The sequence below is a fragment of the Chlorocebus sabaeus genome, chromosome 10 (assembly GCF_047675955.1).
Source record: "Chlorocebus sabaeus isolate Y175 chromosome 10, mChlSab1.0.hap1, whole genome shotgun sequence".
Lineage (NCBI taxonomy): Eukaryota > Metazoa > Chordata > Mammalia > Primates > Cercopithecidae > Chlorocebus > Chlorocebus sabaeus.
The window spans coordinates 129,277,121-129,301,273 of NC_132913.1; the positions used below are offsets into that span (position 1 = coordinate 129,277,121).

Consider the following 24,153-nt stretch of genomic DNA (forward strand, 5'->3'; position numbering starts at 1 on the left):
CCTCTGCCTCCCAAATTGCTGGGATTACAGGCGTGAGCCACTCCGACTCTGCCCGGCCAGCAACTCAACTTTGTCGGGCGCAGTGGCTCTGCCAGTATTCTCAGCTGCCCTGGAGGCTGAAGCCAGAAGTTCAAGACCAGCCTGGGCAACGTAGCAAGACCCCCCCACCCCCGCCTCTCCCCCATCGTCTCTAAAAATAAAAATAAGTAAATAAATAAAATTAGCCAGCCCAGGATTAAAAAAACAAACAGTAACAAAGTTACTCCAGCCCAGGAGTTCAAGTTTGCAGTGGAGTGTGATCTCACCACTGCATTCCAGCCTGGGCAACACAGCAAGACTACATCCCTAAAACAAAACAGAATTTCCCTCCCCACCAAACCCCACAAGTTTATTCTTTAAGCTCTGGAGGCCAAAAGTGTGAAATCAGGGTATCACAGGGCTGCGCTCCCTCCACTCCCTCCAAAACCTCCAGAGAAGGCTCCTTCCTGCCTCTTCTAGCTCCTGGTGGCCCCAGATACCAAATTACTCCAATCTCTGCCTCTGTTTTTCATACAGGTTTCTCTTCTCTGTGACACTTCTCCATTTGTCTTATAAAGACACTTTTCATTGGATTGAGGGCCCACCCTAATCGGGATGATCTCATCTCAGTACTATCAACTTAATTACACTTGCAAAGACCGTTTTTCCTTTTTTTTTTAGGGGGGGACGAAGTCTCGCTCTTGTTGCCCCGGCTGGAGTGCAGTGGTGCGATCTCGGCTCACTGCAACCTCTCCGTCCTGGGTTCAAGCAATTCTGCTTCAGCCTCCCAAGTAACTGGGATTACAGGCGCCCACCTCCACCCCTGGCTAATTTTTGTATTTTTAGTAGAGACAGGGTTTCACCATGTTGACCAGGCTGGTCTTGAACTCCTGACTTCAGGTGATCCACTCACCTTGGCCTCCCAAAGTGCTGGGATGACAGGCATGAGCTCCGGAGCTCAGCTGGACCATATTTTCTTTTTTTTTTTTTTTTGAGACGCAGTCTCGCTCTATCGCCCAGGCTGGAGTGCAGTGGCACGATCTCGGCTTACTACAAACTCTGCCTCCTGGGTTCACTCCATTCTCCTGCCTCAGTCTCCTGAGTAGCTGGGACTACAGGTGCCCGCCACCACGCCCGGCTAATTGTTTTTGTATTTTTAGTAGAGACAGGGTTTCACCGTGTTAGCCAGGATGGTCTGGATCTCCTGACTTCGTGATCTGCTTGCCTTGGCCTCCCAAAGTGCTGAGATTACAGGCATGAGCCACTGCGTCCAGCCCCGTTTTTTCAAATAAGGTCCCATTCACAGGTCCTGGGGCATTGGGAAGTGGACATATCTTTTTGGAACCCACTAGGTAAGGTGAAGGGCTCCTGGCCGGCCACGCCTGCTCCTCTCCTCCCACTGCACTCCTGCCCACTGGCTTACAAGTCTGTGCATTAATGAGGAACTTCTCAGTCTCTGGGGCTGGCACTTCCTTTTGGTAACAGTGCCCAGTTTTCTCTTATTTTTATTTTATTTATTTTTTTGAGACTGAGTCTTGCCCTGTCAGGGTGGAGTGCAGTGGCACAATCTCCGCTTATTGCAACCTCCACCTCCTGGGGTCAAGTGATTTTCGTCTCAGTCTCCTGAGTAGCTGGGACTACAGGCCTCCACCACCACAGCCAGCTAATTTTTGTATTTTTTTAGTAGAGATGGGGTTTCACCATGTTGGCCAGGCTGGTCTCGAACTCTTGACCTCAGGTGATCACCCACCTTGGCCTCCCAAAGTGCTGGGATTACAGGCATGAGCCGCGGTGCCTAACCCAGTTTTCTCTTTGAAATAATTGCAGGCTGGTGTGGCGGCTCACACCTGTGACCCAGTTCTGTGGGAGATCACTTGAGCCCAGGAGTTCAAGACCAGCCTGGGCAACATGGTGAAACTCTCTCTCTACAAAAAATTAAAAATTAGCTGTGTGTGGTGGCCTGTGTCTGTGGTCCCAGCTGCTTGGGAGGCTGAGGTGGGAGGACAGCTTTAGCCTGGGAAGTTGAGGCTGCAGTAACTGTGACAGTACCACTGCTCTCTAACTTGGGTAACAGAAAAAAATGATTTCTGAGATAACATAACCTACGTGCTTACACCATTAAAAAAAATCAACATGGTGTTCTTGCTAAAATAGTAAAGCGAGGTAGAAGAGAATTGGTTGACTCTAATTTACAACAAAATGATATAGTTAAACCTGTAGCACTGGCACCAGGTCCTGGGGCGGAACGTAGGGTGTGCTGTCATTGGGAAGATCTGGAATTGTTTTTATCTTTTTGTTGTTGTTGTTTTGGCCCTTGTAGAAGATTGAAAGTATTAAGAACACCCAAAGTTTCCAGACCATGTAATCTGGGAGTACAGTGGGTGTTAAAACAGTTCAGAAAGTTAGCAAGTTGAACTGGGGTCTAGGCTCAGATGATGGAAGCAGCTCTTTCCCTGCAGAAAGGCTGGGAGACACTGGAAATCACTGGACCAATGGTCACTACGTAGGAGCTCTCTTGAGTGAACGGCCCCCACCCTCACCCTGCTCCCTAAATAAAGACCCCTCTGGGGCGATCTCAAGCTGCAGCCTTGAGCATCCACCATGGCCCAGGGCCTGCGGGCTCATGAGTGTTGTCCCTGGAGCCAGGTGAGGATGGAAGCCCACTCTGGGCTTGGCTAAGTCAGGCCCCAGTCCTGGCTCAGCACTGCTGCCTGGGTGGCCCTAGGCAGTTGACCCTCAGTGCCTGCCCTACAAAATGGGGCTTGGGGCCATTGCCTTGGGAACGCCATGTGGGTGAGTGGGGCAGGAACCTAGCGTGAGCCTTGAGCACAAGGCTCGGATTCCCGTGCTCCCAGCCTGCACAGAGGCCAGCACCCTGGGCTATGCTGCTGCTGCCCTAGTGGGTGAGGGGGCTCTCCCAGGGCTTGCAGGAGTGGGGTGGAAGCTGTAACTGAGATTGAGGGGTGGCCACACTATTCCTCGCCCCTGCCTTGCCTGAGCCTGACTGGGCAAGAATTGGCTGTCCCCCTGGGACCCCTGTCTCCAGTCAGCACGCTTTTTGGATGTCCGTGGCCATGGACAGCCTGTCTTGCTGCAGGGCCGCCCCTCAGTGTCTGTGTGCGCCTGTGGGAGGGCACCTTCCTCTGCATCCTGCTGCCCGGGGTTTGGTGAGGGCAAGGCTGAATTTCACTCATCTTTGAGTCCACAGGTTTGGTCCTGAATGTCTGCTCAGTAGATGTTTACTGAGGTGAGGCTTAGTGGTTGAATTTTAGATGAATTGCCCCTTAGTGTGGCTTGCTTTTGGAGAGAGAGCGTGTCTAGACTTCTGAAAACTCATTAAGCATCATATTCAAAAATCTAGACCATTTGCTCCAGATGGATGCTGCAGACGTTTAGTGAGCATGCCTGCACTGGCGGGAAGGTGGGGGTTTCACAGTGTGAAAACAGGCTGGACCCTTGGGTCACCTCTGGCGGCTCTGCCCCCACGGCCCCCTCTCTCTTTGTGGGGCTCCCATCGTTAACACTGGACCACAGGGAGGGAGCCGTCCTTTTTATCCTTCCCGTTAGAAGGTAAACATCACAGGAGTGGGAAGTTCTGTCCTTCTGTCCGCATTCTGTGTCTGGAATGCGGCCTGGCCTGCATTCTGGGGTGCACTCATGTATGTGTTGACAACCCTGTCACAGGTGCGTCCCAAGTGTGCCCAAGTCGAAAGCTTTGCCATGAGTCCTGGGGCTCCCGAGCCGAGTCGGGGACAGCGATGCAGCGAGCACAGGTGCCACAGTTCCCTCAGGTGCTGCACTGAAGTGTCGGCCAAGGCCCAGGTGCCCAGCAGGCCCCTCTGCAAACATTGCTGGTTTGATGAAAGAGAGATTAAGTGGCTTTCCGATCAGAAAAGTAAGGTGGACACCACAGCCTGGTTCTCAGAGCTCCGTGAAGAGGTGACAGGCACCTGTGACTGCACATGCTGTCTGTCTGCAGCCCCTATCACCTGGGAAAGTCGTCTCAAGGAAACCCAAAGGCAGAAAGACGCCAGCTTACTTGGGGCAGCAGTGGTTAGCAACACCGGCCAACCAGCTTAGAGGGCTCCCATTGGTCACAGCCAGGCACTCAGCAAATAAGGCAGCCAAGACTTACGGCCCAGTGAATAAAATGAGAAGCCGAGAGCCCTCATCACTGTGAATAAGCAGCTACATAAACACGTCAGCGGGAGCGACGGGAAAGCCCTCCCTCGTGGCAGAGTCAGCTAAGAGGCCAGGCGCAGTGACTCATGCCTGTAACCCCAGCCCTTAGGGAGGCTGAGGTGGGTGGATTGCTTGAGGCCATGAGTTCAAGACCAGCCTGGGGAACATGGCGAAACCCTGTTTCTACTAAAAATATCAAAATTAGCCAAGCGTGGTGGCAGGCACCTGTAGTCCCAGCTACCTGGGAGGCTGCGGTGGGAGGATCACTTGCGCCCAGGAGGTTGAGGCTGCAGTGAGCTGATTGTACCACTGCACTCCAGCCTGGGTGACAGAGTGAGACCCTGTCTCAAAAGAAATAAAAGGAAATGTAGGTGGACTATTGGATTTAGGAAAATCACTCGTTGGCAACCATCCTAGTAACTGATTCAGTCTAAAATAATCAAAGATGTTAATGGGTGAAGCTTGAGGAGCGACAGGATGTCCACAAGGTCTGAAGTGTCTGCGTGTGAGGTGCGCACACATCACAAACGAAGTGTGGTGGCATGGCAGGAGGGAAGCCTGCAGACAGCCTGTTACCATGGAACCGAGCTGACCTCACCACAAGTGGGTGGGCAACCTCAGAGCCACCAATGCCTGGCCTGTGGGACTCTCGTCCATGGGCCCAGCCTCACCCACCTCTGCACACTGCCCAGTGCCCGGCCTGCCACCTCCCACGTGGGACCTAGTTTTGGTTTTTTTGAGATGGGGTCTTGCTCTGTCATCCAGGCTGGAGTGCAGTGTTGCGATCATAGCTCACTGCACCCTCGACCTCCTGGGCTCAGGTGATTCTCTCTCCTCAGCTTCCCAAATAAGATCACTGTCTGGGGGCTGGGCATGGTGGCTCACGCCTGTAATCCCAGCACTTTAGGAGGCCACGGTGGGCAGATCACAAGGTCAGGAGTTCAAGACCAGCCTGGCCAACATGGTGAAACCCCATCTCTACTAAAAATACAAAATTTAGCCAAGTGTGGTGGTGGGTGCCTGTAATCCCAGCTGCTCGGGAGGCTGAGGCAGGAGAATTGCTTGAACCCGGGAGGGAGAGGTTGCAGTGAGCCAAGATCGTGCCACTGCACTTCAGCCTGGGCAACAGAGTGAGACTCCATCTCCAAAAGAAAAAAGCTCACTCTGGAGAGAGCGCCCACTTGCCTCATCTGCAGCTCCCCCCACGCTGTCTCACGGGGTTTCCTTCCTGTCACAGGCTCTAGCAAGGTGCTGCTGAGGCCACGGACCTCGGAGGAGGTGTCCCACATCCTTAGGTGAGTTGGTGGCGCCCGGCTCCCCCAAGCCCTTCTGTGTTGCCTGCCGGTCATTTCCTTGTGGGGCCTGTGGGCAGCTGGGGTGACGCGGTGCGAAGTCAGCCGATGACATCTTGGTTTGTGTGTTTCAGCGTTTGTTCTGTGGTTTTTTAAGTGCTATCTCAATGCATCTATGGTGTGTAATCATTTCCCCCCATTTGGCAATGCCCCTGCACATTTCTTGGCACCATCTGTAACAGCAAAGATCCTCCCCCATGGACATGCTACAGGGTGGCACTGGTCTCCAGGTTTCCATGATTGTAGACAGTGCTTTAGATCATCCTCAGCAGGTACTTTGTGGCAATTTGTACTTACTCTGTTAAACTCCGTCCCTGGGGCTTGCTGCCTCCAGGGTTTATTTAATGTACGTGGGCAGATTCCTCTCTCCAGGTCAGGGAGCTTTGATTTCTCCAAACCCTTACCCGTTGGGTGTGCTCAAGGCTTTGGGGCTTTGCGAAGGTACAGACTGGTTGGGAGGGAGGTATCCTTGGGCACACATCTGGGGGATGACGGGCCAAGGCTGGGGAGATGCAGGCAGAGGGTGGAAGGGGGTGGGGGCAGTGCAGTCGAGGAGCCCTGAGCTGGGCCCTCTGTGACCACAGTGTGAACGGGAAGGATGGGAGCGGGGTGTGTAGGATGTTCTGTCCTGTGCGGGAAGTCTTTTAGGACATTAGAATCGGGGCCTCCACTTCCGTCACCCTGTGCTTGGCTCCTGGATTGGCATCTGTCCTTCCTCAGAATCCCTCACATGCGTGGGCTGGGGAGGAACCGCCGCCGGGGCTGCAGGCAGAGCACAGTAATCAAGATTTGGGGTCAGGCACTGGTCCTGTGGCGTGTCCTTGGGGATGGTAGCATGGGGGTGGGGACAGAGCCCCGATGTCCCTCCTGTCCTCATCCCAGGCACTGCCACGAGAGGAACCTGGCCGTGAACCCACAGGGGGGCAACACAGGCATGGTGGGTGGCAGCATCCCCGTCTTTGACGAGATCATCCTCTCCACTGCCCGCATGAACAAGGTCCTCAGCTTCCACAGTGTGTCTGGTAAGCCTGTGCCACCCTTCGGGGCCCAGGTGTCCCTCCTCGTCTGGTGGAGTTCTTCCTTGCCAGCGTCTGCGACTCGCAGTGCTTGGGTGGGCGAAAGAGTCAGGGGCGGGGCTGGGGAAAGAACCAGCGTCTATAGCCTGGCTGCCCAGCCCCACCTCGCCTGGCCCCTCCAGACATGCCTGCTGTGGGGTCACTTTGATGACGTATGGTGAGGGCTGTCACTCCGGTCCCTTCTGGCTCCAGCCTGCTCTGGAGGTGTGTGCGGTGCAGAGTGGCAGGCAGAGGGGATCCTGTGCTCACATGGCATGGCAGACCCAGGGCGCCAGGGCGTGGCAGGCGTGAGGGGATCCTGTGGTCATGTGGCACAGCAGACCCAGGGTGCCAGGGTCCTGCTCTGGAGCTGGGCCTCTCCCCACAAGGCCGGGCTCCAGGCCCCGGTCACTCTCTGGTCAGGCACCTGCACTGTAGGGTGTTGAGCAGCATCCCTGGCCTCTGCCTACGAGGTTCCCATGGCACCCCCAACCCAGAACGTCTCCAGACACTGTCCCATGTGCCCAGGGCCAGGATCAGCCCCAGCCGAGAATCTTCCCCCTTCTGCTCCTTTCCAGGAGCATGTGTGTGGGTGAAGTTTTTCCCTCTCTTTTCATGTTACCCATTTTTCTTTTGTGTCACTATAATCATAAAGGTCCTGTTAGGCCCGGATGTTTTCAGCCTTGGGCCAGTGATGTGGGGGCACCTCTTCTCCTCGGCCCTGGCGCTGAGGCTGATGTTCCTTCTGGGTGGCCTGCCTGTGCAGGATGGGGGTGGGCCCCACCAGCCCCGGGCCCACTGGAAACCGAGTGCTGTGGCAGCCTGGTCGCTCTCTGCAGGAATTCTGGTTTGCCAGGCGGGCTGCGTCCTGGAGGAGCTGAGCCACTACGTGGAGGAACGGGACTTCATCATGCCGCTGGACTTAGGAGCCAAGGGCAGCTGCCACATCGGGGGAAACGTGGCAACCAACGCTGGGGGCCTGCGGTTTCTTCGATACGGCTCACTGCATGGGACTGTCCTGGGCCTGGAAGTGGTGAGCTGGGGCAGCCGCTTGGCGCAGAGGTGGCCATGGGGTGTCCTCTCGCGGCTCTCGTGGGCCCACGTGGTGGTGCAGGTGCATGGGGCCCCTCGGGGTGGGAGGTCTTGGTTCCTGGCCCTGGGCCCCTCAGGGACGTGCGGGCTACATACACCCCCGTCCTGAGGGAGGCCTGGCCCTGCCCTGCCCTCCCATGAGAGGGTGAGTTTGTGTCCACTGCCTCAGGGCCACACGGAGAGGATACAGTTACAGGGGCCGCCACCCTGGCAGTGGTGGGCTTCTGGGAGCCAGGTGTGAAGGAAGGTTCATCCAGGGTCAGCTTCGTGACCTTGTGTCGACCGCTGTTCCTCCAGGGCCCCTCCGTTTCCCCGCACCCTCACCAGCCGAGTGTCACGGGCAGAGCTCTCTGTCCTGTTTACCCACGTGGACGAAGCAAACACAAAACCATGCTTTGCTGCTATCCAGTAAATTATGACACTCCAGTAGCTTTTATTCTGGCCAGCCACTGACTCTCTTTATTATAAATTACTTTCTTGCACTCACGAGCTGTAGAAGCCTCCGACTCCCAGTACCAGCACACAGGACACGGAAAGGCCCACAGCTCGGGAGCTTTGCTGCCTTATGGCTGGTGGGTCCGGAGGTGGCTGGGTCCTGGGCTTGGCTCTTTTCTGCGTTCTCAATGCCCTACTACAAGGGAGCCTCCCCACTGCCCCCAACCCCGGGCATGCCCCCTGGGCAGTGAGCTGCTGTGTGTGGGGGGGTGTCACTCGTATGGGAGGAAAGTCCATCCGTCAGCCTCTTGGCATGACCGCAGGCTGTTGCAGCAGTGTCACCTGGCCCCGGAGGTGACCGACGCGGTGTCAGGAGGCTGGCAGGCGGGTGAACGCGCTTCTCTTTGCCCTCAGGTGTTGGCCGACGGCACCATCCTGGACTGCCTGACCTCCCTGAGGAAGGACAACACGGGCTATGACCTGAAGCAGCTGTTCATCGGGTCGGAGGGCACTTTGGGGGTCATCACTGCGGTGTCCATCCTGTGTCCACCCAAGCCCAGGGCTGTGAACGTGGCTTTCCTCGGTGGGCTTCCTCAATTTGTGCCTTGAGACGGGGAGTTGGGCTCGAGCGTCTGCTCTGACGGTGCTGGTGTGAGGAAGGGGATGGAGGGACCCCCCCAGGACTGTCGGTTCCCATATCTCCTGACATCTCTGCTTCCAAGGGAATCAAATCCAGGGCCTGGCTTTCCTGGTGGTCGTGGGTAAAGGTCTGGAGTGAGGCCTGTCTCTGTCTCTGGTCAGAGGACACTTCATTTCATAGCAAAACTGAGGCTTGTGTTGCCTCCTTCACTCCACTGTGTTGGTTAAGTAGCTTGTGGTGTAAGATTGAGGGACGTGCTGTCATTTGGCATCAGTTCAGGACACCACTCTCAGTTACCGTGGGGATAAAGAATTCCCTCCTGTAATGGGGGTCTTCCCTAGTCAGCCCAGATTGGGGGTCTCAGCAGACCTGCCTGCTGCCGTGTCTCCACAGGCCTGCTTTCCTCACGGCCACTTCTTCGGTCCTCCCGGCACGTGCCTTTGTCTCCTTTCTTGCTTCGTTTGAATCGGGTGGGTTTATCCAGCATCTCCTCCTCAGGGGTTCAGAAGTCGCACAGCCCAGCAGTCTTCGTGTGAGTGGTGGCGGGTCTAGCTCACCGACTCCGAGTTCAGTGTCTTGAGCTGCCAGAAGATTGGGCAGCCCTGGAGGCTGCTGAGACTCCGCTTGTTCCCTCAGCACTTACATCTTGTGATGTGTGTTCCGTATTTAAACAATCTCACCAGGATTGTTATTTTGTGGCCACTGTCTCTGCCTTCCACTCTCTCGCGTCCAATCTTCCGTTTGGGAGTATGTTGCAAACATATCCTCGTTCGTTTCCTGAGGTAAAGGTCTCCTGGTGACCACTTCCTCCCTTCTGGTGTGTCTGAAAATACCTTTATTTCACCCTCATTCTTGAAGGCTCTTCTCCGCAGGCACACGGCTGCTGGCTGTCGTTTGTTTTCTTTCATCTCGGTGGAAATGCCGCCCCTGTCCTCTGGCCTCCTCACTGTTGGGTACTTCGCTGTCTGTAGGCGCTGCTGTGAGGGGATTCTGCCTCTCTCCCGGCCCCCTGTGGGCCACTTTAAACATCACTCTTTTTGATCTTCTAAAGTTTTCAGTGTGTGGTGTTAGTTCTTTTTCATCTCTTTGGAATTACTGAATTTCTTAAACCTGTGACTTGGCATCTTTTACCAGTTCTAGAAATTCTTAGCCGTTATTGCTTCAGATATTGCCTGTGTTTTCCTCTCCTTTTGGGAATGTGATTCAGGATAGAACGTCTCGTCCGTCTTCTGTGTCTCTTAATCTCCCCTCCGTATTGTCATCATCGTGTCTCTCTGTGCTGGATTCTGTGTGATTTCTTCTCATCTGTCTTCCAGTTCACGAATGCCCCCTTCTGCTGTGTTTTATATGCTGCTGAACCCCTCCATGGATGGTTTGCTCTGTCCATTGAGTTTTACATTTTGATTATGAAAGTTTTTTATTTCTATAAGTTTTATTATTTTTTTCAAATCTGCAATGTCACTTTCTATAGTTTTTTATTCTGGGTATTCTCAAGCTCACCATTTTTGTCTTTAAACATAGTTTGTCGTCTATAATCCCAGCACTTTGGGAGGCCAAGGTGGGTGGGTCACTTGAGGTCAGGAGTTTGAGACCAGCCTGGCCAACATGATGAAACCCCATTTCTACTAAAAGTACAAAAATTAGGCTGGGCGCAGTGGCTCACACCTATAATCCCAGCACTTTGGGAGGCTGAGGCAGCCAGATCACGAGGTCAGAAGTTCGAGACCAGCCTGATCAACAGGGTGAAACACCGTCTCTATTAAAAATACAAAAATTAGTCGGGCATGGTGGTGGCCGCCTGTAATCCCAGCTATTTGGGAGGCTGATGCAGGAGAATCGCTTGTAACCGGAAGGCAGAGGTTGCAGTGGGCTGAGATTGCGCCATTGCACTCCAGCCTGGGTGACAGAGCGAGACTCTGTCTCAAAAAAAAAAAAAAAAAAACTTTGAATAATTTTTTATGATGTTTTATAATCAGGCAATTCCAATTCCATTTTTTCAAGTCTGTAGTCAGTCTGTAAAGGTTTTTTTACAGACAAGGTCTCACTCTGTTGCCCAAGCTGGAGTGCAGTGGTGTGATCACAGCCCCTGGGCTCAAGCCATCCTCTCGAGTAGCTGGGATTACAGGTGCACACCACCATGCCTAGGTAATTTAAAAAAAATTGTGTGTAGAAACAGGGTCTCATCATGTTGCCTAGGCTGCTCTTGAACTCCTGGGCTCAAACGATCCTCCCACCGTGGCCTCCTAACGTGTGGGGGTTATAGGTGTGAGCCTGAGCCACTGCACCAGCCTGTGTGGTCTGTTTTTAGCATCTGTTGTTCCTGCTGGTTCACCCTCCTGGCTCCTTAGTTTCTCATGTGCTTGGCTGGCTGTGGCAGTGTTCAGCTCGTTACGTTTGAAAAATTATTTGTAGGGGTTCCTAGATGCCAAAGACAAAGCACCTTCCTCCCGAGAGGGTTTGTTTCTGCTTTTGCTAGGGGGCTTTGGGTCTGTGTAGCCTGGGAGTGATCAAGTTCATAGGATGAAGTTCTGTGAACCTCCCAGGCAACAAGTCAGTGTAGGGCTATGTAGGGCTGATCGAGGGTCATGATTTATCAGGAAAGGTTTTTTTTTTTTTTAATATGATTATTCTGTATATTTTTGAGAGACAAGGTCTCGCTCTGTCACCCAGGCTGCAGTGCAGTGGTGCAATCGTGGCTCGCTGCAGCCTTGACCTCCTGTGCTGAAGGGATCCTCCTGCCTCAGCCTCCCAAGTAGCTGGGACCAGGTGTGTACCACCATGCCTGGCTAAATTTTTAAAATTGTTTTGTAGAGACAGGGTCTCACTGTGATGCCCAGGCTGGTCTTGAACTCCTGAGCTCAAACAATTCTCCTGCCTTGGCCTCCCAAAATGCTGGGGCTACAGGCATGAACGCCTGTGCCGGGCTCCATTCTGCGTTTTTCTCATTCTGTTTAACCACTTCCCCTGCAGTCTTCGGGGCAAGTTGGTTGGGACAGGCTTGCTTCTGGGCCTGACTCCTAAGATGTGGCCTTGTGGGGGTCTCCTGGATTCCTCACTCTGGGTGGGCTGGGAAGCTTGAGGCCAAACCTGCTGGTGGGGCAAGGGCTGTCGGCCAAGAGCGGCACTGGGCTTGGTGCTGCTCAGCCCCCAGGTCAGGCTCTTCCCTTGCCCTTGACGCTCTTCAGCATTGTTGTTTTTTTTTCTGGGACAGAGTCTCTCTCTTGTCGCCCAGGCTGGAGTGCAGTGGCGCGATCTTGGCTCACTGAAACCTCCGCCTCCTGGTTCAAGCAATTCTCTTGCCTCAGCCTCCCAAGTAGCTGGGATTACAGGCACCCGCCACCACGTCCAGCTAGTTTTTGTATTTTTAATAGAGACAGGGTTTCGCCATGTTGGCCAGGCTGGTCTCCAGCTCCTGACCTCAAGTGATCTGCCCGCCTCGGCCTCCCAGAGTGTGGGATTACAGGTGTGAGCCACTGCGCCTGGCCTCTTCAGCATTTTTCTTCGGTGTTTTCTGGCCCAGCGTTTGTGGTGGTTTCACTGGGCGCTGGGTCACATGGCCTAGCCCATCGCTGCTGGGTGGGGGCTCCTTCTCCTGGATCTGCCCTAATCAGGACTTGCCCGCTTCACTGGTGCCGCTCCCACCAAGGCTGCCACTCACTGTCCTCCCACCACCAACCCACCCGTCAGTTCTTATTGCCCCTCTCGCCCATTGCCTCTGGCACGAGCCTGGCCTGTGATGCTGCCCCCACACCCTCTTCTTGCCCACCCTCCACCTTCAGCCCCTGGTGGGGCTCCTCACCCCTGACCCCGGAACGGCTGGGGCAGCCCTGACTGCTTCTGCCAGACTCTCTCTGGGTGGCAGTGCTGTCTGGATCAGTGGGTCCTCTTCATCCACGTTTTCTGTTTTCTGCTCTCTGCTCTGATCCCACTCCGACTGCAGTCACCTGTGTGCCGCCTGCCTGTGGTCCTGGGAGCCCGAGGCCAGCCCGGCTGCCACATCCTGTTCTTCCTGCCTCCAGGTCTCAGAGAGGAGTCACTCGCCTCTTTGTGCCGCACCCACATCTAAACCGTGTAGAACAGGCCCCTGTGAGGATGGCCCTGGGGTCCCACATGCTCGTGGACTCAGTCCGGCTCTCCAGGGCCCCAGTCAGCCCTGGCTCCTGCCCTCCTGCAGCTGGGGCGACTTCCCACGTGGCACTCCTGTCCCACTTCCTGGGGCTTCCCACCCACTCTGAGCAAGATGCCAAGTCCCCACCGCCAGACCCTCCAACACCACCGACACCTCCCACAGCCTGGCCTCTGTGCGTCTGCAGCCACCGCCAGAGCCTCCAACACCACCGACGCCTCCCACAGCCTGGCCTCTGTGCGTCTGCAGCCACCGCCGGACCCTCTGACACCACCGACGCCTCCCACAGCCTGGCCTCTGTGCGTCTGCAGCCACACCCCATGATAGCGCTTGGGTCACAGGCCTTGAGGTGTTCCTGTGTCACCCAGTGCAGGTGTCTGCCTCCAGCCTCTGCACTTGTGAGACCTTCTCTCTGGAAAATTCTTCTCTGATATCCACGTGCTTCCCCATCTTGCCCTGAAAGATGGGCAGGGCTCCCCTCCTGCTGCAGCATCTCTGGGGCTGTCCACCTGTGGACACCCACTCAGTTCCTTTCCATCTTTGTCCTTGAGGGTCGGCTTCCCCAGGGCAGGTTCCTTGCTGGTAGCCCCCCAACTCTGGAGCACCGCAGGGAGCTCAGGGTGTCCGGTAAACACTTGCTGGATAAGGTCCTGAGTGCAGGGAAGACCTGAGTGTTGATTGTGTTAAGAGAAATGCAGCCATTCCCAGAGGCTGCCTGTTGCTGGCCGTGTGTTTGCAGAATTCCCAAGATATGCCCCCTCTGAGTCCCACTGCTGCTGTCTCAGGTGCTGTGTGGTTCTTCGACGCCTTCCCCTGCTGATCTGATGCTGGTGGTGACAGCAGGCGTGTACCTGCCGGGCGAACCCTGGGCTGTTTCTTGCAGTGCCAGCCCTTGCGCTCCTCGCGGCTGCCCAGCTCACCCCACGAGTCGGGCTGATGTTGCTGGTTTGAAGGGGGGCTTGGGTGGGCTGGGCTTGGCTCTGTGCAGTGCTTGACGTGCTGTGACCCGTTCCAGGCTGTCCAGGCTTTGCTGAGGTTCTGCAGACCTTCAGCACCTGCAAGGGGATGCTGGGCGAGATCCTGTCTGCTTTCGAGTTCATGGATGCTGTGTGCATGCAACTGGTCGTGCGTCATCTCCACCTGGCCAGCCCGGTACAAGGTACTGACCCCCATGCAGGGGCCAGCTGGTCCTGCAGCTCCTTCTGCACCTCTGGACACATGGGACGGCTCAGAGGCCCTGGAGGGGTGGAGGGTCCCAGGGCAGAACGTGGAGTGGCTGTTGGGCTCGTGTAAGAAAGCTGCTCTTAACATATTTAGGACAAAGAATGGGGTGCCCTGGTCCTGTGTAAGGTTTATAGTTACACAGATTTCCTGATCATCTGCAAGAAGGACGGGAAGAAACTAAGTGGCTATTTTTGGTGAGTGGGGAGACTTTCTTTCCATTTCTACTTTTCTTGGTTTTCCCATGTTGCTTTCTGTAAGCACGTTTTACTTCTATGCTGGGAAAAAAGCCAGTAATTTTGTCTGTGGAGGGTTGGAGTTTTTCACTGTGGCCCAGGCTGGAGTGCAATGTCACGATCTTGGCTCACTGCAACCTCCACCTCCCGGGTTCAAACGTTTCTCCTGCCTCAGCCTCCTGAGTAGCTGGGATTACAGGTACCCGCCACCACACTTGGCTAATTTTTGTATTTTTAGTAGAGACGGGGTTTTGCCATGTTGACCAGGCTGGTCTCGAACTCATGATCTCAGGTGATCCACCCACCTCAGCCTCCCAAAGTGCTGGGATTGCAGGTGTGAACCACCGTGCCTGGCCAAAGACAACTTTTTAAACCTCCTGAAAGTCAGCTCAAGCAGACAGCTGTGTGCTCCGCAGGCTGCCTGGGTCCTTCTTGGCCTCGAAAGATCAGTGGTTGCTATCACAGCCATTCCGCCCAAGCAGCCCTGATTCTTGCCCTGGAAGCCGGAGCCTCTGCTCACTCTGCCTTCCTTGCTTACTTCTAGAGAGTCCATTTTACGTCCTCATCGAGACTTCAGGCTCCAACGCAGGCCATGATGCTGAGAAGCTGGGCAGCTTCCTGGAGCACGCACTGGGCTCCGGCCTGGTGACCGACGGGACCATGGCCACCGACCAGACGAAAGTCAAGGTGCCCTATGTTCTGCTCACAGGTCCCCTCTCTGTCTGTCAAGTGCAGCCTTGTCTTGGGATGCCTGGAAGGGTCATTGGTGCAGCCTAAACAGTGCGGGGTATGGCTGAAATGTGACTCGGTTTCATGGCTTTAAGAGAGTAGCCTCTTTGGATGGAAAATGTATTCCTGGTGTCTAGGCCATTTTCATTAATATTTAAAAACTACTTCTTCCCTACCGTGTCCCTTCCCAACCCCATGCTGTGGGATGAGCACGGGGACTGCGCCATTGCCAGTCCCCCGCAGCCTGTGGTTCAGCGGCCAGTCAGCGGCAGCTGTACCTAGAGTTGTGTGGAATGAGTGGAGGCAGGAGGAACCCCTGGGGCTGTGGAGGCTTAGCCCGGATCCCGGGAGTCCTAGGGTGGCCAGTTTTCTGGAGGAAGGGGCCTTGACTGTGTTACCAGATTATTTGTCCTTTTGGACGCCAAAGGAAGGAGGGGCAAGGCCTGGGGCAGTGAGAGCCCTTGGTCACCATCACCGGGGCCTGGGCTGTGGGAGCCGTCGGTCATTGTCACTGGGGCCTGGAGTAGTGGGAGCCCTGGGTCACCGTCACCAGGGCCTGGGCAGGGGAGGAGCCCTCGGTCACCACCACTGGGGCCTGGGCAGTGGGAGCCCTTGGTCACCGTCACTGGGGCTTGGATAATGGTAGCCCTTGGTCACCGTCACCAGGGCCTGGGTGGGAGGAGCCCTCAGTTACCTTCACTGGGGTCTGGGCAGTGGGAGGCGCCCTCGGTCACCATCACCAGGGTCTGGGCAGTGGGAGGCGCCCTCGGTCACCGTCACCAGGGCCTGGGTGGGAGGAGCCCTCAGTTACCTTCACTGGGGTCTGGGCAGTGGGAGGCGCCCTCGGTCACCATCACCAGGGTCTGGGCAGTGGGAGGCGCCCTCGGTCACCGTCACCAGGGCCTGGGCAGTGGGCGCCCTCGGTCACCGTCCCCAGGGTCTGGGCAGTGGGAGGCGCCCTCGGTCACCGTCACCAGGGTCTGGGCAGTGGGCGCCCTCGGTCACCGTCCCCAGGGTCTGGGCAGTGGGCGCAGGCCTTTACTCGCGCTTAGTTGGTTCCAGGCTCGGGGTAGCCTGGGTGTTGCCCTTACCATACCCCCCTCACCTTTGCCGCCTGACTGTCCTGATTCCACTGCTTCTGGGGAAAACCGTGTCTGCTCCCAAGGGCTGGGCTGCGGGTGGCTGGGCTCACTTTTGTGTCCCGGTGCTCGGCCCAGGGGCATCCTCTGGGCGAATGGCGGCTGTGTGATGCCGTCTCTGTCGACTGAGAGGCATGATCAAGTGTGCGCCCTTCCTAGGTCTCTGCTGGCCTTTCCTGCGTTTGTCTAAGTGGACTGTGACAGTCAGCTCCCCTGCGTTGTGCTGCAGTAACAAGCAGTCCCCAGGCCCCAGTGACCACGTGAAGAGAGGCTCACCCTCCCTCGTGTTCTGTGTGGGTGATCGCTGTGGCTGCATCTGCTCCTGTGCCTTCCAATTCAGGGGCCCGGGCTGAAGCAGCTGCCTGGCCAGTCTTGTTTTCCCAGCAGAAAGAGCAGGACGGCCGCCGGAGCTTCTCTCAGCTTCTGCTCGGGATGGGGCAGGAATGTGAGCCCAACCACCCTTGGTGGTGCAGGCGGGGACCCTCGTCCCACACTGGCTGCTTTGCTGGGGTGGCAGTCATGCAGCCCCCCCACCATCCCCAGGAGGGCTATCCACACACCCTGGCTTCCACATATCAGCCCCCACGACCCCCACAAAGGAGGGCTGCCCTCGACACCTCCAACCTCCCTACCAGCTCCCACGCCACCCCCAGGCGGGCTGTCCCCCACGCCCCCAGCCTCTGCACATCATCCCCCACACCACCCCCAGGCGGGCTGTCCCTGACGCCCCCAGCCTCTGCACATCAGTCCCCAGCCCCTCCACAGCCTGGTCCAGTCCTAGACTTGTGCCTTGAACATTAATGCCCAGAGCCGGGCTCATGACCAGGATAGGGCCGGGCAGGGCTGGTCCTGTGTTCACAAAGTCACCTCCAGAAGCTTCCTGGGACAGGTTTGGGAGAGACCTTGCATGTCTGTCAGTACCTCGTTCCGGTTCATGCTCCACGGGTGGGTAATCTGGCCTTTGCGTTTTGCAGATAGCAAAACCACCCGTTCTTAGGTGTGCGGCCTGACAGGCTGACCCGGATACGCGCTTGTGTGCGGTTGACCCGGATACGCGCTTGTGTGCAGCTGCCCTGAGGCTTTTCTCTGCTATTGTCTGGCATTGGCAAGGCTGTGGGCAGGCCCTGAGCCATTCTTCTCTGCTTTCCACTTTGTGGTCTTTCCTTCTGGGAGCCCTGGGTTTTTGGACATGTTGAGAAAATGGGGCTTACGCAGGTCCAGCCGCTGCTGCAGGGGTCCTGTGTTTAACGGGGGACTCTCAGCCCTGCCCAGGCCCTGCTGTAGCCTCAGTCCACCTGAGTGGAAGCCACACTGGTCATGCCAGATGCCCTGGGCTCTTCTGAGTAGTGACCACGGCGGGTCTCATTGGCAATGCCTGTCCACCCGTCACTCAGCAAACCTGTTAGGGAGATGCCTCCTGTGCCGTGTTCCTGCCGGGTGACAGCAGTGACCAGGGCGGGAGAAGCCTTGACCCCTGAAACTCACACAGCAGAAGGAACAAGCTCAGCCCATGACCCCTCAGAGCCAGGAGGCGCCGGGGAGGAGGGCCGGGCCAGGCAGGGTCATGGGGTGTGCCTGGGAGTGCTGGGAGGGCTGGAAAGATGACCCTGAGGGGTCATTTCAGCAAAGACTTGGTGTGGGGAGCAGAAAGTCTGGTGCAGGAGCACCAAGGCCCTGAGGGGGCGTGTGCCTGCCATGTTCTAGAACCTTCCAGAGATGGTGGGCATGGAGCCAAGTGACTGAGGCGTGAGCAGGCAAGGGGAGAGCCCATCTTGTGGCCACAGGGACATACGGGGTGCCTGGTCTGATGAGGAGGTGAGAAGGCCCCGCAGGCAGGAAGGTGCCCACCAAGCCGGCCTTGCAGCCCTGCCCATGCTGCTGTGATGAAGGGTGCGTAGAAGGTGCGGTTGCTCAGGGCGTGGCGTGACCCAAGGAGGGGCTGATCTCACCAAACTAGCTCTAAAAGGTTATGCGAGGGGCCAGCCAGTGGCTCATGCCTGTAATCCCAGAGCTTTGGGAGGCCGAGGCCAGCTCAGTCTGGAGACCCAAACCCCGTGGCATTAGAGGAGTTAAAGACACACACGCAGAAATGTAGAGGTGTGAAGTGGTGAGTCCGGTCTCACAGCCTTCAGAGCTGACAGAGATTTACCTACATATTTATTAACAGCAAACCAGTCCTTAGCATTGTTTCTATAGATATTAAATTCATTAAAAGTATCCCTTAAGGGAAACGAAGGGATGGGTGGAATTAATTGCAGCAGGAACATGCGCTTAAGACACAGATCACTCAGGCTTTTGTTTGTGGCTTAAGAATGCCTTTAAGTGGTTTTCCGCCCTGGGCGGGCCAGGAGCCAGGTGTTCTTGCCCTCATTCCCGTAAACCCACAACCTTCCAGCTTAGGCCTTATGGCCTTTATGGACGTGTTACATTGCTGCAGAGATTTTGTTTATGGCCAGTTTTGGGGGGGCTTGCTCCCAACAGAGGCAGGAGGATCGCTTGAGCCCAGGAGTTTGAGACCAGCCTGGGCAACATGGTGAGACTTCAAAAAAATAAAAAATTGGTGGTGGGGAAATGGGGGAATTTTGGACACTGGCTAGATTCCTAGTGGTGGTGAGGAGTTGTTATTTTTTTAAGTGTGAGTGTGGCATTGTGGTTATGTCAAAAAAACAGAGTCTTTTTTCTTTTTTTGAGACAGAGTCTCACTGTCACCCAGGCTGAAGTGCAGTGACACAGTTGCAGCTCACTGCAGCCTCGACCTCCTGGGCTCAAGCGATCCTCCCGCCTGAGCCTCCTGAGTAGCTGATTCTACAGGTGCCCACCACCAAACCAGCTGATTTTTATTTATTTGTTTTTTATTTTTATTTATTTTTTTAAGACAGAGTCTCGCTCTGCCGCCCAGGCTAGAGTGCAGTGGCACAATCTCGGCTCACTGCAAGCTCCGCCTCCCGGGTTCATGACATTCTCCCGCCAAAGCCTCTGGAGTAGCTGGGACTACCGACACCCGCCACCACGCCTGGCTAATTTTTTGTAATTTTAGTAGAGATGGGGTTTCACCGTGTTAACCAGGATGGTCTCGATATCCTGACCTCGTCATCTGCCCGCCTCGGCCTCCCAAAGTGCTGGGATTACAGGCGTGAGCCACCAGGCCCGGCCGATTTTTATTGTTTTTAAGAGACAGGGTCTCCCTATGTGGCTCAGGCTGGTCTCAAACTCCTGGTCTCAAGTCATCCTCCTGCCTCGGCCTCCCAAAGCTCTGAGATTACAGGTGTGAGCCACTGCGCCCAGCCAAGTCTTTCTCTTAGAATTTCCTGAAATGATGGGGTCTCTGGAGGGGCAGGTGCTGGGCTTGAGCCCTGGGTGGGACCCTGCAGGGGAGAGGTGGTCCTGCAGCCCAGGGAGGATGGCTCTGTCTTCTTGTGGTGCAGATCTCCACAATGAAAGCTGAAAGCAAGTAAAAGCCCAGCAAACCACAGGCCAGTTGATCTGAGCCCCAGGATTTGGCCCCAGGTTCTGCTTCAGCCGCCAGCACCGTCTGTTCCTCTTCAGAATCCTTCCTCCCTCTTGGCCTGACCGCCGTGTCCCTCCTCCCCCATGACCCGCCCACCATGTCCTTCCCTCCCCCATGACCCACCCACCATGTCCTTCCCTCCCCATGGCCTGCCCGCCGTGTCCCTCCCTCCTGCCCCGACATGCCCCTTGAGCTGCCTGGGCCCTGCTGTCTTCCCGTCTGCCTGGGTGGCTCTTTGTGCCCCCTTCCCTACCCTGCCCTTCTCTAGTTCAGGGAGCGTCCAGGGCCCATCCTCATCCTCAAGGCCTTCCTGGCCCTTGCCACTCTGTGCCATGACATGACCTGAGGCTGCAGGGTGTGCGCCTCCCCTTCCATCATCACTGCCCCCCTCCTATGAGGTGTCCCGGCCGCCTGATTGCCAGAGTCCCAGGGTACTCGGTGCTGTCGTGGAGCCTGGAACATTCACTGTCCCGGATCGATTCCAGGGTCGGAGCCACACCTGGTCTGGGGCATTTGCTGTCTGGGATCAGAGCCACACCTGGTCTGGGGCATTCACTGTCCAGGGTCGATTCCGGGGTCGGAGCCATACCTGGTGAAGATACAGAACTTGCCACTGCCCTAACCCCGTGTGGTGTGCCCCCTGTCCCCGGGTGCTGTTCCCATAGCCAGCCCTTGTCTCATCTTGTCTCATCCTCTAGATGCTGTGGGCCCTGAGGGAAAGGATCGCAGAGGCGCTGAGCCGAGAGGGCTACGTGTACAAGTACGACCTCTCCCTCCCCGTGGAGCGACTCTACGACATCGTGACTGACGTGCGCGCCCGCCTTGGCCCACATGCCAAGCACGTGGTGGGCTACGGCCACCTGGGTGAGCGGCGCCCCAGGGCCACGGTCCTGCGTGTGCTGGGTGGTGGGCGCCATGGTCACCGTCGCCCCACCAGGCTGCGAGGCAGGGCAGATTGACCATGGTCTCTGGCTTAGCATATCTCCGGTAGACACTGGCAGGACCACGGTGTCTAACAGGGAAGGGAAAATCCTAATCATTGTCACACTCATTTTGAGTATTTTGGAAAAGACTGCCATTGTGCACTTTTGATGGCAGAGCACGTGGCTGAGCTTGCCAGAACATTCCGGGATCTTCACTGGGATGCATGGTTGGAGGGCATCAGCCTTAACCTGAGTCCAGGATGCGGGTCTCGGGGCTCCTCTCACAGGGCCCGGCCCCGAGGCCTTTGCTGTGCTTGATTCGCAGCCCCCAGCTGCTGCCACCCCTTCAGATGGGAGGATTTCAAAACCACATTCAGATCATTTTTTTTTTTTTGCAGAAAAATCATGCTTTAACATGCAAGCTGTTAATTCATAGGAAGAAAATGTTTCAATCCTATCAGTTCTTTTTTTTTTGAGATAGAGTTTCGCTCTTGTCACCCTGACTGGAGTGCAGTGGTGCAATCTTGGCTTACTGCAACTTCTACCTCCCGGATTCAAGCAGTTCTCCTGCCCCAGCCTCCCAAGTAGCTGGGACTACAGGCGTCCACCACCAGGCCTGGCTAATTGTTATATTTTTAGTAGAGACAGGGTTTTGCCATATTGGCCAGGCTGGTCTCAAACTCCTGACCTCCGGTGATCCACCCTCCTCAGCCTCCCAAAGTGCTGGGATTACAGGAGTGAGCAAGCATGCCCGGCCGTTTTCCTATCAGTTCTTGGGAGCTTTGGAGCGAGGCGTCTAAAAGGCCAGCTTATAGGGCAGGGGTGGGGTGGGGTGGGGGCAGGGCTGGGGGTGTGGAGCGTGTGGGGGCAGGGTGGGGTGTGGAGTGTGGCTTTAGGGGCTGACAGGTGCTCAGTCTGGCTTCTTCCCTGGCCTGGTGGCACTGGGGCCTCTGACCTGAAGCCTCCATCCACCTGCCAGTAAATGGGATTCAGATGCCACCTCTGGTTACAGGAGGGTCTAGGGTTTTGTGCGCGACGATAATAATATGTATTATGTATGAAGGGCCTGTGCCGTCCCAGGCATCATTCTGAGCACTTGATGTGGAGAAACTTCTCTGCACAGCAGCTTTTAGGACTGGTGGTGGTGCTTCCCTTTTACACACGTGTGAACAGGTTCAGAGAATTTAAGTAACTTGCCCAAAGTTGCCCCGCCTGCGGGACGGGTACTTCTGGAGGATTTGACATAGACTGGATGGTAATCTTCTGTGATAGGAAGGCAGGACTCCTGAATGGTAAGGGGGTAAGGGCTTGATGGGTGTGTCATCCAGAGAAGAGAGGTACGGGAGCCCCAGTAATTCAAAATATGACTTCGAGCCAGGAGGTTTCCTCCTCTGCAGGTAACTTCAGCCTCTCTTGGCTACAGATAAAGCAGACCATCTTGGTCAGAAATTGAATGAGCCCGCTGTTACTTTGTGAAAGCAAGAATGGGCCGGGCGCAATGGCTTACGCCTGTAATCCCAGTACTTTGGGAGGCTGAGCCGGGTGGATCACCTGAGGTCAGGAGTTCGAGACCAGCCTGGCCAACGTGGTGAAACCTAAAATACTAGGTGAAACCTAAAATACTAGGTGAAACCTAAAATACCGCCTCTACTAAAACTAAAAAAAATTAACTGAGCATGGTGGCAGGCACCTGTAATCCCAGCTACTTGGGAGGCTGAGGCAAGAGAATCGCTTGAACCCAGGAGGCAGAGGTTGCAGTGAGCCGAGATCGTGCCACTGCCCTCCAGCCTGGGTAACAGAGCGAGACTCCATCTCAAAAAAAAAAAAAAGTCTGGGCACAGTGGCTCACGCCTGATTCTCTTCTGATACTGTTTATCTTTTTGATTACTTCCACCATCTTTTCTTTTATTTATTCAACATATTAAATGTAGTTTAGGCCAGGCGTGGCAGCTTATGCCTGTAATCTCAGCACTTTAGGAGGCTGAGGCTGGTGGATCACCTAAGGTCAGGAGTTTGAGACCAGCCTGGCCAACATGGTGTAACTCCGTCTCTACTAAAAATAGCTGGGCATGGTGGTGGGCACCTGTAATCCCAGCTACTCGGGAGGCTGAGGCAGGAGAATCACTTGAACCCAGGAGGCAGAGGTTGCAGTGAGCAGAGATTGCACCATTGCACTCCAGCCTGGGCAACAAGAGTGAAACTCTGTCTCAAAAAAAAAAAAAAAAAGCAAGAATGAATGTTGAATTTTTAAAATGCTTTTCCTGCATCTACCATGGTGACCAGGTGCTTGTCTACTGATCCCTCTGGAGGCAGATGAGTCTGTGTTTCTGGGGTAGGCCCAGGGTGGCCGTCATCCTTTTTGTATCTTGCTAGATGAGTTTATGTTTGGTGTGGGATTTTGACAGGGGTCTTGGTGGGTGATTCTGTTCCACACTGTTCCTTTCTTCTGTCCATGCTGGATTTTGGTATCAAAATCATAACATGAGTATTATGCAGAACTTGCCAGTGGAGCTGTTTGGGCCTGGAGGTTTTTGCGGGGGGAGTATTTTAAAATTATAGCTCAATTTCTTCAATAGCTATGGGACTTTCTAGTTTTCCTTTCTTCTAGATTGGTTTTTCTGGGGTTTTTTTTTCCATATTAGCATAAAGTTGTTCAAATATTCTTTTGTTTTTGTATCTAGCATTTGTGGGATGCCCCCCACACCCTTTTCTTTTTTTGAGGGGACAGGGTCTCGCTGTCACCCAGGCTGGAGTGCAGTGCCTTACCACAGACTCGACCTTCTGGGATCAAGCAGGCCCGCCACACACACGCCAGCAGCCCTGGCTAACTAAAAAAAAATTTTTTTGTAGGCCCGGTTTGGTGGCTCACACCTGTAATCTCAATACTCTGGTAAACCAAGGTGGGAGGATCACTGGAGTCCAGTAGTTCTAGATCAGCCTGGGCAACACAGTGAGATCTGATCTACACTACACACATTTGTAGATCCAGAGTCATGTAGAGCCAGTTGTGTGGCCAGGCTGGTCTTGAACTCCGGGCCTCAAGCAATGCTCCCTCCTTCGCCTCTCCAAGCCAAAGATGACAGGCGTGAGGTACTGTGCCTGGCGTCATTTGCTGCTTGCATTATCATTTCTTCTTTGACCCACGAGTTATGCAGAAGTGTATTTCTTGATTTCCAAACGTGGTAGTTTTCTAGTTATTTTTTAAATTATTGATTTCTTTTTTATTGCTTTTTACCCAGGAAACTTGGCCCTTATCAGATCAGATTTTGGAAACTTGATCCGTGGCCAGCTTGTCATCAGCTTTCATAACCGTGGAGTGCTTGAAAACACTGTGCTCTCTGCAGTTGGTGGAATCAGTGTTTGTACAGATCCATCAGATAAAACGTGTACGTCGTGTGCTCATTCTGCATCCTGCTGACCTGCCACTCCCTGAGGGAGGTGTTAGAAATCCGCTGACAACAGACTCATCTGTTCCTCCTGTAGCTTTGCCAGTGCTG

At 55.1% G+C, this 24,153-nt stretch overlaps 1 protein-coding gene across 5 annotated transcripts in view; it reads left to right on the forward strand.

Annotated features, from left to right (window-relative positions):
- The window catches only part of D2HGDH (D-2-hydroxyglutarate dehydrogenase), a 33,130-nt gene that overhangs the window by 1,404 nt on the left and 7,573 nt on the right, over nucleotides 1-24,153 (forward strand). For 2 of the 5 annotated variants that reach the window (XM_007967016.3, XM_038001249.2), the window contains exons 3-9: nucleotides 5,438-5,495; nucleotides 6,435-6,574; nucleotides 7,447-7,640; nucleotides 8,549-8,717; nucleotides 13,916-14,059; nucleotides 14,902-15,044; nucleotides 20,432-20,597. In XM_007967016.3, the coding sequence (XP_007965207.1) occupies nucleotides 5,438-5,495; nucleotides 6,435-6,574; nucleotides 7,447-7,640; nucleotides 8,549-8,717; nucleotides 13,916-14,059; nucleotides 14,902-15,044; nucleotides 20,432-20,597 (1,014 nt within the window). Of the gene's footprint in view, nucleotides 1-5,437; nucleotides 5,496-6,434; nucleotides 6,575-7,446; nucleotides 7,641-8,548; nucleotides 8,718-12,714; nucleotides 13,274-13,915; nucleotides 14,060-14,901; nucleotides 15,045-20,431; nucleotides 20,598-23,895; nucleotides 24,043-24,153 lie in introns of those variants that run through there. The other 3 variants (XM_038001251.2, XM_038001252.2, XM_038001253.2) reach the window with 3 other exon arrangements.